This window comes from Grus americana, chromosome 4 (genome assembly GCF_028858705.1).
Source record: "Grus americana isolate bGruAme1 chromosome 4, bGruAme1.mat, whole genome shotgun sequence".
NCBI classification, from domain to species: Eukaryota; Metazoa; Chordata; class Aves; order Gruiformes; family Gruidae; genus Grus; species Grus americana.
Genome location: NC_072855.1, coordinates 1,567,127 through 1,579,447, shown reverse-complemented (window position 1 = coordinate 1,579,447; position 12,321 = coordinate 1,567,127). Strand labels below are relative to the sequence as shown.

General features: G+C 47.1%; 1 protein-coding gene across 5 annotated transcripts in view; it reads left to right on the top strand.

Annotated features, from left to right (window-relative positions):
- The window catches only part of EXOC6B (exocyst complex component 6B), a 306,176-nt gene that overhangs the window by 198,554 nt on the left and 95,301 nt on the right, over window positions 1–12,321 (top strand). For 3 of the 5 annotated variants that reach the window (XM_054824526.1, XM_054824524.1, XM_054824521.1), the window contains one exon: window positions 5,124–5,153. The exons of the other annotated variants lie outside the window; for them this stretch is intronic. In XM_054824526.1, the coding sequence (XP_054680501.1) occupies window positions 5,124–5,153 (30 nt within the window). The remainder of the gene's footprint in view (window positions 1–5,123; window positions 5,154–12,321) is intronic. 5 annotated transcript variants of the gene reach the window in all.

Here is a 12,321-nt window from a genome sequence, read left to right as displayed (position 1 = left end):
TTGAAACTCATGGTTGCCCAAACTTTATGGAAGTGGGACCTTGTACTGTCAAGTGTTATGAAATAACAAATTCATTTATGAAGCAAACTATTTCATGTGTAACCTGAAGTTGGGCTTCAGTCTCCCCAAGAATTTGCAAGCCTACATATACATGCATGAGGGAAATATCGCAGTCCACCATGTGGAAGTAGGATCATAATTCACTAGCCACCTTTATTTTAGATCAGTTAACTTTCAGCTTAGTGGGCATTCAAGATTTTTTTCAAGAGATCCCAGTATCAGAATGTCTATTATTTGAACTGCAGATACATTTCCAAATGTTTGTCAAGTCACTGGATGCCTTACATCAAAATATTGCTCTGCGTTGGAAGGCAGCATATGTTTCTTTCTTTTCTCTGCTGTCTAAAATATGCCTGTGTTTATGCTGTTATTGCGATCAAAAAAATCTATTTTATGTTGGTTTTTGCAGTTGGCTGAGTAGTGTCCCGTTGAATAGGAAAAATATAATCATCAGGGAGTTTCATTTTTGCTCAAACAGCTTTTTTTCCTTTAAATAAGATTTGTTCTGAGCTGTCTGGATATATACTTATGAGTAGCTTCAATCAGCAGGTATTTTGAAAAAGCAAATCCACCAAACACTAAACTTGTCGTAAAAGCAATTTCAGATCTTTCTTCTTTACTGGTCTGTTATTTATTTGTCGTTAGTGGGTGCCCAGGATTTATAGTACGCCGGCACATGCTGGGCACCTTCCACGAGCTTGGATGTAAACAGGAAGAAAAGACCGATTGCACGCAACGGCAGTTTCCTTAACTCCATTCTGGTTGTTTCTGCCGCTGGGGTTGCTCTACTGGAAGGATGTTCAAGCACTCCAGAGCCGGTTTAGGAGGCGTGACAGCCCCAAAACTTTGCAGTCTCCTGCATGGCTCATGTCTTTGGCCTCCTCTATCACGGCAGGAAGATTTGGTAGCGGGATGGAAGAATAAGGACTGATCTGCTGTGGATGGAGAAGCCACCAAACCAGAAATGAAAGTGGTTTTCCCAGTTCTCTGTACCTGGAGGTGCTGTTGAGGAGAAGGTGCTTTCTTGGCTCTCTTATCAGTGGAACAAACTTCTAAATAAAGCGTTGCCTCCTGCGCAGAGAGGTTGGAAGGGCTTTTGCTCATCTTCTTGTTCAGGCCAGGTTTATTGGGAAAACGTCCCCTCCGTTGGCAACCCTGAGCAGCGTGGCCGGTGGCCAGGCGAGCAGGCGTAGGGCAGGTGCCCTCCGGAGTCTGGATGTGCTTGGAGATGGCTGGATTCCTCAGCTGATGGATTTCTCCTTAAAAAAGGCGATGTGGCTGCACAGGGACGGGTTAGCACCTGGAAACCACTTCCACGCATCGTACTGTGGGGGTACTTACACAAGCAGGTAATGGAGTTTGACAGGGAGATTGGTCTCTGCACCAGAGCATGAAGCGTGGCTAGCAGGAGAGATGAGGATGGGGAGAGATGCCCACAGTGATTTATTAGATGGACCTGGAGTGATTTATCTTCCTTAAATATTAATATTTCCTTTTCGAATAAGTCAAAATTGTTTTGGAGACTGTGAGGGCAGCTAATTGGTCTAAAAAGGACCGAGACAGATTGAAGCAGCCTTTTCTCTTCCAGAACTGAATTAGAAAGGACCCAGCTGAGAAGGCGGCTGTCTGTGGCTTGCCGTGGTGGAGGTGCCGGCTAAGATGCCGGTGCTGTTCAACCAGCACACACGCAGCACCTTATCTTCAAAGCATTGCACGGCACTGATCCTCCCCACAGCCCTGTGAGACGGGAGGCAAGTCAATCAGATGCTGCGATCTGATTTGTGAAGCTGTAGGTCTGGTTAAAAGGTTCGTAGGAGACGTAGCTCTGGGATTTTTTTATGTGTATTGGAGTTTCTTCCTTTAGAGGAGCTCTACAAAGATGCCGTCATTCAATGTTGCTGATGGGTCCCCACATACCCTTGCAGGCAACGGTGGGTGAGAGCAAGTCAGAAGAAAAGTCAGAGTACATGAAAAAGGCCCCCAGCTTCCTTGGTGTCTCTGCTGGTTTGTTCTTCTGAGCGTCAAGGGCCTTTTTTCCAGTGGTTTATTTAGAAAAACGTGAAAATTTTTGCATTTTGCTAAATGAAATGTAGGAGATAAGACATGTAGAGGCCCACATCTGCCTAAACTGATGCCGCAGAATGGCAGAGATGTTTCGGAAAGCACCAGTTCTGTGGGACGAGCTTCATTTGTGAAAGGAAAGAGCGAGAGGGGTTCAAGAGGGCAAGGAACTGTCTTCCAAAAGGGTGAGTTGTAAGTAAAAGAGGATATCGCAGGATTGCTAGTGGCAAGGGAGAGTTGTTTCTATACTGCTAGTCTGAATCCAGCCCAAATTATTTGCACCGTAGCGTTATGATCTGTCCGGTATGAAACGAGTTAGCGGCCTGTTCCAGCTATAAAATATAGGATTTCCACACTGCTAGTAGCTCATGAGGAAAAGCAAGTGACTGTGCACCATCCTTGGAGACTGGAGCATCTTCTTGTCCCTGGAAGTGACCTCCGTGCAACACGGTCCCTTCCTGTCCTCGTGTCCTTTCCTGGCTTGGAAATGCCCCTGTCTTCCAGAGCTGGTACCTTCACGTTGGCTGAATTTACACAATATTTTAAAATAAGTGAGAAATGCTCTCCTAGTATTTGAACTTGCGGCAGTTTTTTAGAAGAAAAGAGATGACTAAGTGGCAGGAGCCGAGCTACTCACCTGCCTTTTGTCACGACAGTAATAACACCGAGAAAAACCTTCACCTGCTGATCAAAGAAACTCAGCCTGGGCATGTCGACGGTTACTGTGCTAAAATTACACCAACAAAAAGTGCTGTCCTGTAATAGAACGGAGCCGAAAGTCCTGAGCCTGCAAAAATGCAGGCGGCTCCTTGACGGGTGTGAGTAATCCCATTGTCTCGGATGGGGCTGCTCGTCTGCAGGAAACCTTCTGGGGTCAAGGCTCCAGCTCAGTGCAAGGCAGATCAAATGGCCTTGAGGGTCCGGTTGACTCAAGTCAACGTTTCAGAGAGGGGGTGAAGAGGTGCAGAGATGCTGAGCGAGCTAAAAGGTGACGCTAAGCCAAGATTTGGGCATTAGGATTTGTGTTTCCCTTTTTGGATACATGAGACTGAATTTTTCCTGTATTTACTGGGGGGAATGCCAGAATGGTTGAGGTTGGAAGGGACCTCTGGAGGTCATAGAAAGGTTTGGGTGGGAAGGGACCTTTAAAGCCCACCTAGTCCAACCCCCCTGCAATGAGCAGGGACATCTTCAACTAGATCAGGTTGCTCAGAGCCCCGTTCGATGTGGTCTTGAAAGTTTCCAGGGATGGGGCATCTACCACCTCTCTGGGCAAGCAGGTCATCTGGTCCAACCCCCCTGCAGGAAAAATAACCCAGACCAAAGGTAGTCCTGGCTCATGGCGGGGGAAGAAGAGTTCATGGTGAAGTTAATGGGGTTTTGGTGCATACCGCTGCTGCACGAAATTTTCATGGTGGTTTAGAGCCACAATTCAAAAATGCTCCGCTAAGTGCCCAAAATGTCTCAAAGCAAATAACACGCTGGTGGAAATCAAAGCATAATTAACATTTGGCTTCAAGGCTGCCCTCTTCCTGCGTTAACCAGGGAGAGTCGGTTACTGCTGCTGCTGAGCTTATTAACATGGGATGCTCGGGCCTCCTTTAAAAGAAAATTAGGTTTTTTTCAGGGGAAAAACCCCAAAAACTTTTAAAAAAGAAAAAGTATTTTAGGAAAAAAAAAAAAAAAAGGTGGTTTCTGGTTTTCAGCAAGTAAAGGGCCATGGCCTCAAAAATTAACAATTCCAGCATAATACTTTTAAAAGAATGACTGAAAAAGCCTTTTGTCTTTGATGGCTGATTGTTGTTTTTATTTCTTGTTAGACAAGTTAATGTAAATCGCATTGACAGGGCTACTCCAAACACACTGATTTGTTGACATTAAGCTTCTCGGAGATGGAGGGTTGTGTCAACACCTACAGTGAACTGTCAGGTTAACAAAGCAAGGATGTTTTCTTGGGGGAGGGGAGCAGAGTTGGGGGAAAAGGGGGGTGTTTTGTTTTTATTTTAAGTTTCCTTTAATCCTCTGTTAGTCTTGTATCTTGATAACCTCCTTTGGAAGGTAATCAGGGCAGGTCAAGAGGTGATGCTGACCTGGGAAGGGGAAGCAATCTTTCAGCGATCGAACAAACTCTAACCTCTGCTGTCTCGAGCAGTTCAGCGTGAACTCTCTGCAAAGGGGGTTTTGGGTTGAGGTTGGTGTGTTTGTTTTTTTTTTTTTTTCCTTTTGTGCTTATTTTTGCCAGATGGCAGGCACAGATTTCAGCTGGAGCTGCGCGAACGCTGCGGCCGCTCTGCCTGCAATGTTTTTGCCTTATTCACCATATTGGCATCTCTTCCCCGTTGCAAATAAATACGCCGGCCGCGGCGGCGCTTGCTTTGGTAGAAACAGCTTTGGAGGTGTTTATTTTCTTTTTAAAGAGAACGATTGCCTATGTTTTTATTTAAAAAGCCAAATCCCTCTGTAATATTTTAAAAGGGAAAGCGCTGTGCATGGAAGTAAAATGTCTTGAACTTTGCACCAACCACAGTCTTGACCACGCTGGGAGGGACCCAAGTGGAAAATAACTGTCGTGAAAACATCATACAAGCACCAAAGACACCTTCTTTAGATTTACACAAGCTCTGTCTGTGCTTAGATAATGTCCCCTTGCCCTCAGAAGAGCTGAGCAAGTTTTGCTTGAGCTGATCCCTGCTAGGGTTTGACATCCATTGCCTCCATCTTACAGGTGGGAGAGCTGGGGCACGTGGACGTTGACTTGCAGAGCGTACTTAGTAGCAATAAAACTGGTCTTGTGGTACTTAGATTTCCTCCTCATCCTCCTTAAACCAGGTTCAAGGAACCCATATTTTGCTTTTTTAATACTCTGCCGGTGCCTTGCTTGAAGCGTTGATGGGTTGTAGGCACCTACGGGCGATGACCAATGTGTACCTCTCTGCCTTTCTCGCTTGTTGCTTTGCTCTCTTCTGCATTTGACTTTAAACTCCCTGTATTGTCCTCTGTAGGGGGATGTAGATGTCCACTCTACAATGTCGGTGAGTACAAGACTGCGTGTCGTGCGCGTTTGGTCTGCTCTGCTCGCACCTCAAGTGTTAGAGAGTGAGTTGAACCAGAAAAGGTCCTTAGGGAGGAAAGGAAAAGATTGAGTAGAAGTTTAAATCGATAAGATAGAGACCAGGGGAAAGGGTTTCCTTCCAGACAGGTCGCCCACAAATGCGCTGTTGCAGTAGCGTTACTAAATTGTTGCTTTTAGAGCACGTCGCATTTAACTGGCTCCTTTTATCCCCCATGCATCCCTAAATGTGCGGGGAATTAGGAGAAATGCCTGTTACTAGGGAAAGCACGATGGGATCTTCAGCCTCGGCTTGAAAGAGAAATGATCTTTGTAAAACCCCCCCTCGCTCCCTCTTACTTTGTTCAGACAAATCCCCCACGGGGATTTCAGCCTGACGTTCCTCCTGGTCTACGTGCTCCGACCCGGGGCTCAGACCACTAAGCCTTCCCTCCGGCTGGAGTGGTAGAATAGTATTTTCTCCAGAAAATCACGGGGGTTCTTGACGTTTTCTCTCGCCCTCTTTGGATTAGGGCAATTAGCACAAAGAAAGCGAAGGAGACCTTTCGGACCTGCCTTCTGGTTCAACGAACCCCTCTAATTGTTGTCATTTCTGCTTGTTTCATGTGCGGGAGAAAAAGCTGCGGCATTTCCGTGGATAGATGCAAACAAAGTGCTCTCGAGCTACCTTGTTTCCTCTATTCCCGTGTCTGCAAGCCAAAGCACGTGCGAACAAAGCGCGTCTCCTTTTTTTTTTTTTTTTTTTTTTTTTTTTTTTTTTGTCGGTGCAGCCCTGCTCGACGCAGTTGTGCGGTGTGAGATGCGGCCGGCGCGGAGGAGTAGCCTCTACCCCAGCTTCTGCTTTTCTGCCTTTAACCCCCGCTCTTCATTTTAATGCTGAGCTGCCACGGTAGTATTGATGTTTCACGCCGCGGTTGGGTGCTCGTACCCCTTTTCCTGGAAACTGAGCATAGCTAAGCCTTGAGTATTTGCAGGCTCTGGGCACCTGGGGGTTTCTAAGTCAACATCGAGGTCTCAAATCAACGCCAGCTTCTGGAAAGAAAGAGCCTTGTTAAAGCAATTTGAGGCCAGCTTCCATCGAAGCCGTGGCTCGGTTGCTGGCAGGGCTGCGGACGCTGCCCGCGCTGCCGGGGAGCAGGCAGGGATGCTTCGGGCATCCCCCCCGCGGCCGCAAGTTTCCAGGAGCGACGCTGAACGTCGACCATCCTGCGTGGCGTCCTTAGGACGTACCCTAAGAGAGACAGATGCAGAAAGTGGTATTGCCTCTGGCTTTTCAAGGCTTTCAACCATTTAGAAGCCAGATGTATTTATTTCTTTAATTGAATCCAGTGCCTAGACAGCTATGGAGTCAGCTTCCTATGGAGAGGGGTGCATTAGTTTAATTAAGGTAAATCAATGAAAAATAATACCTGGAGGTCCCCTGGAAAGGGTCAGGAATGGAGTAATCCCTTTATATGGTGGGACTTTGCTAGCCTGCTCTTAGTCGGTTTTGTTCTTAACTGCAACAGATTCTAATTTTCCTTTTAACCCTTCTAATTTTGTGTTCTCTAGGTAGTTTGTATTAATTGGTGGAAATAAATCACTAATCTGTCTGTCTAAACGAGATTGAAAAATAAAAATCTGATTGCACAAAATAGCAGGACAAAGGAGCAATTGTAACGGAGTTTAAAATGTCCGGTGGGAAGTAGTTGTGGCTAATCCTGGAAGTTTCTTGGGGGTGTAGATACAGACACACATGAAAAAAGAAAAGGAAAAAAAAAAAGAGTTGCCTGGAACGCAGACATGGACGGGGCAGAAGCAGCATCCAAAATCCTGCCTGTATGGTCCTCAGGGGGCTTCCTCTGCTCTCCAGAGGTGATCCGAGTCTCTTGGGGGGTTGCGTGGACCAGTTTGCCCTGAAGGTTGGGCAAAACACCCTTCAAAGGAGGGCGCTTGGTGGGGAGAAGATGGGCTGGTGACTGGAGCAGCGCTTGCATGGTTGTGTGGTCCCGTGCTGCCCGCCTGGCTGCGGTCTGGGGGCTGTGCGTTACTTTCCTGGTCTTCCCAAGCGCCTCCGAAATCCCAAATACTTCCCAAAAGGAAGGGGTCGAAACAAGAACGAATGGTTGCTTTAAAGCAAGGAGCAAAGCATTGAAATACGGTGGATTTAGCTTTGTTGGCTGGAGAGAAGGCTGACCTCTGATTAACCCAGGAGCGCTAGTTAACTTGGATCCGGGTAAGCCAAGTTATCTTGTAATTACATGGTTTCTTGTCTGCTTTCAGCACTTTGAAAATTAATTGAAGCTAAAATGCCCAGTCCCATAAATCCTTTAAACCAGCGTGTGCACGCTTCCCTAGGTACTGCTTCCCTTTGTGTAGTCACCTTGGCATGTTTGGCTTTGATTTTTCTTTTACAAACTTAGATTTATAAAGCTATTTTATGCTTACTTTTGCATGCACGTACATAGACAAAGAATCAGATGTGCGGTACGGGGAATTTGGCAGCCGAAAATCCATCCTCAGCGTAAGGAATCCAAACGTGCCTGCTGCTTCCTGTACCAGAGCCCCAGCCTCTACCTTCCAAAAACCCAACCAGAAGTATGGGTTTGGGGTTTTTTCCCCCGCTTTAGCGAATTTAAGCGAAACAATAGACTTTGCAATTATATGCTTTCCTCTTACTTCATCCGCTGGCAACCTGGAATCTTGTAAGGCTTCTCTTAAATCGTGAACACGCAAAGGAACACCGATGAACGCCACGTGTGCTTCCAAAGCCCCCAGCTATCTTGCTTGACTTACCCACGGGAGGAGACCCACCTGCCCTAGAGGACCCCACCCTGCCCATGCAATGTCCTTTGGGGTCCCCGTGCAGAAATCACTTGGACTGAGGTTGCACGGAGAAGGGTTGGGAGCTCGTGCCCATCGTTCGGAGCCGACAGCCGCCTGGGCGCCATTGGGTGCTATTGGTGTGGTCGAAGTGGCTGTAATTAAGAAGACGTCGTTTCGTGACCATCATAGGGGTGCCTTTAGGTGGAGATACGTTCTCCTTGGATCTTGCAGCCTAGGTTGGATGTGAGAGCAAAAGAGAGCAAGAAAAGCATTTAAAAGTGGAGATCCTTACGGATGTCTCACGATCACCGTGGCCTTTCTTGATTGCGTTTCATGAACGGCAATAAATAACGAGAGCCTGACGGTTTAATTAAAAAGCAAGGTAACAGTAATTTCTACAGCTTTCACCATCCATCTTTTTCTTCTCTCTGTTTTCCAACTATAACATCTAAATATTGAAAACGGAAACTTAACGTATGATTTAGTTTTTGGAAGAACGTAAAACGAGCTGAAGTTTCATACGCTGCTCCTGTCGGTCACTCGGTAATTGGCTCTGCTTGGGAAAAAAAAAATAAGAAATCTCCCGAGTTGGATGTTGATGGCTCACGGAATAGAAATGGAGTAGGCGGTTGTCTGGGGTTTTTTTTTGTTTTGTTTTGAGCTCATCTTTTTTTCCAGTCTGTTCAACATCTGGGCCTTAAGTCATGTATTAGTTGCGTTTCCAACAGGCGGCCGTACGTCACGGCAACACGCCGACCCTTCTTTCGGCGTCTCGGCAAGCAGAAATCTGCGTAAACGGGGAATCTGGAGCATCCGTGTGTGTGCGAAGGGTGAGAAACCCTTGGCGTTGGTGTGCCGTGCTCCAAGCCTCAAGATCTTTCCCCTTTTATTTATAACATCAAATTATAATTATAAAATGATATAGGAAAGATGAAGCGGTTCAGTTCACTCTCTTTAAGCCTTCCTACTGCCATAAATGGCAGATGCTTTACCCTGATAAATCAGCAGAAAGAAGCGTGGTTCTAGCTCTTCATCCGTTAGGGAAAAAAATGAAAAAAAAAAATCTGTATTTAATCAACTTTTTGTTTCCAAAATGGCAGCTGCTTTGTATTTAATGGAAAATCAGGCTCTTCCCAATGGAAAGAATGTTATTCCCAAAGCGAATACAAAAGAAAATAAAAGCCACAAAAGAGGAGGATGAAATACGTCTTTTTTTTTTTTTTTCAATTTTTTTTTTCCTCGTTCGTTCCAGTTGTGGAGCTGCGCGCTCCGATCACGGTCGGGCCACGGCTCTGGTTTGCGTCAAGTAACTCGGAAAGTCTCAGCCCGTGGACACGGGGACCAGGAGAGACCCTCGCTCCGCATTAGGAGGCACAAGTAGGACTGAGAAAAATTAGGGCTGCTTCACGCTTCTGGTGCGCGTATAAAGAGACCCGTTAAATGCAGGTTATTTATGGGTTTAATTCCTTTGCAGGCGGAGGTGCCTCCAGGGTTGGAGCACCACGATTTTCCCTTGACGCCTCTTGTCACGGGGTCTTGGTGGCTTTTTCAGAGGTGAATGATCTCTGTGGAGACCCACGCGGTGAGCATGGGAGGAGGAGAAAATTGAGGAGCATCAGGCCCGTGCCTTGTCCAAGCCCACCCAGCAGGTCCACGGGTCGCCGTCCTCTCCCAAGGGTTGCAGTGAATCTACAGCACCGTCCTTTCTCGGTCTGCTGCTCGCGTTTCCTTGCAGTATTTGCATTTAAATGTCAAAAAATAACAATTTAGTGCTGGGGAAGAAGCTGCCAAACTGCCACCGTGGCAAGTCCAAAGCCCCAGGTTTGTACGATCCGGTAACCGGCGCAATTCGCTTTAGGGTTCCCTCCTGCTGCCGGGGGTGTTGAGCCATGCCGCGGAGATACCCTCAGCGGGAAGGAGAAGCGGTTTGAGCTGTGGGGACGTGCTCTGCCCGTGTATTTTGGGTTTTGCCTGGGTTTTGGTAGCTGTTCCCTTGCTGGCCCCTGCACCTCCCTGGCTCGGGATGCCGTTTCTCGGCGCAAGATGCCGGCGCGGGCATTTGCAGCGCAGCTCGTTAACAGCGCGAAGTATTAAAGAGAGCAGGTAGACGGGGCTTGTTTAGCTTTTATTGTTTAAAACACGAGGGTCACGTAAGGAAAGCGGAAGGCCGCAGATTTGGAATGGGAGTTTGATGCCACGGGCTGAACCTCCAGCCTGGTGGGAGAGTTGGGGTCAGATGGTTACGTGATTAATGAGAGCGTCTGCCATTCAATCAAGTGGCTAACAAGGATAAAGCATGTAATTCCTAGCGTTTCTCAAAGCACAATGCTGTTGTACGCCTAACCCGGACTGCCAGGAGTGTTTTCCCACCCGTGTCCAGTGGGAAGGTCCTTGCACAGATCTCTGAAGCATCTCAGGAGACCAGAGAGCAGCTGGGTGCTCCAACGCAGGCAGTGCTCATTTCGGGTGCGCCAGGCTCTGCGCACGACTGTTTCCATGCTAGAGACTTTTAAAAAGCACTTAATTAAAAATATCCTGCCATGCATTTGGATGGTGTGCAAGGAAAAAGACGCGGCTCTTGGAATCCTCCGTTTTCTTGATGTTTTTTGCATATGTGCATATACAAAAAAAAAACCCCAACCCTAGCGGCTTCCCAGCTTTGCTGCAAACTACTGAGCGTCTGCAAAAAGCCCTCGGCCCGGTCGTGTGTTTGTGTGCCTCCGTAAGGCTTCAAAAACGCTGTCCCGTGCTCAGCTGTAACAGCCGCGTCCCGAGGTACTTCCCTTCGCCACCCCCTGCCCTTCCTTCTATTTATTTATTTTCCTATTTTTAAAAAAAAAAAAAATAAAGTAGATGTTGCTTGTTGACTCTGACAGCCCAGTCAAAGCGAGGGAAAAATCTTGGGTTCCTGTGCATGCTTTTATCCTGGATCCTCTTGTATCCTGGATCCCACGATTATACGTGGTTACAAAAGCCCGGAGTTGCGCTTTTGCTGTTGGATGTATTCGCTCGTGCTTGTAAGCAAATAGATGCAATTCGTAGTGCCGAGACCCCTTGATGCCCGTGTAGGAAAAACCTTGCCACGGAGCTGCTTACTCCGCAAATTAAGTGTCATTTGGTGACAAACCAAACAAAAGTCAGAATAAAATAACATTATTAAAAAAAAAAAAGAAAAAGCCAAGCACTTTCAGCTCTGCCTGCGGGAGCTGGTTGCGACCGTCACCCCCCGATGTGATCAGTGCTGTGCTGCTCTGTGCTGGAGCCTTGAGTCTCCCACCAGCTTCAGCCAAAATAGCCTCCAGCTGTTGACCTTGGGCATCTTCGACACAGCCAAACTGTTACGGTTTTTCCTCTTTTATTGGAACGTGAGGGGTTTTGTATCAGGCTGCAGCGGTCGACGTAACTGGCTGGTTTATTTTTTGTGTGGTGAGGATAATTGCTGTATTTGCCTTTTTTTCCCTTTTTTTTTATTTGTCTGGTTGCCTCTAAGCTTCTGTTGGGAGTTCAGCTGTGCCATGTGTTTGTCTCGCTGCCGTTTCTGTGACAGCCTGTTTTCCCTTTAATGCTCAAAATAGAATATAAGTGGTCAATGTTTACTTCTGAAAATGACACCCCGTTGATTTTTTTAAATACCTCTGGAAGACAGCCACTTAAACATGGGCTTGCGCTCAGCTTTCGCATGATTTTGAAAGCAATCCCACTTCGGTCAGAGGATGGTGGCCTTCCAGGTTGGTTGGAGCAACTGCTCTTTTCGCTCATCAGATGACGTCCACTTTCCAGGTGAGTGGGTCTTTGCAAGAGACAAATTTCACTTGAAATTGTATTCGTTGGCACTGCTTTAAGGTGTTGCTCCTGAGAGGATTGCTATGGTGAACCTGAGATATTTCAGTGGTGGAAAGCTGTCTCTTGAACCAAACTATGGTGAACCTGAGATATTTCAGTGGTGGAAAGCTGTCTCTTGAACCAAACTATTCCATGATAGGGACGGTCGAAGTCATGGGAGGATCAAAATCCCGGTTTCACTCAGAAAAGGGTACAGCAGTACCTCGGTGGTGATGATCTGTTTAAATCTGGTGATTTGCTAATGGTGATGAAGCTCCTTCCATAGGTGACTACAACCTGCCCTGCTCCCAGCCCAAGTGGTCAGGTGTAGAGGGAAGGGGAGCAACGCCTGCAGCTCGCCCTGCGCGGAGCATCGGTCCTCCTCCTAAAGCAGAAAGTGTGGTTCATCGGGTCACTTCTGGCATGGCAGATCCTGGGGAGAAGGAGGCCTTTCTTATTCCTGGTAAACCAGGGCATGGATGCCTGTCCCTTTCACTGCCAGT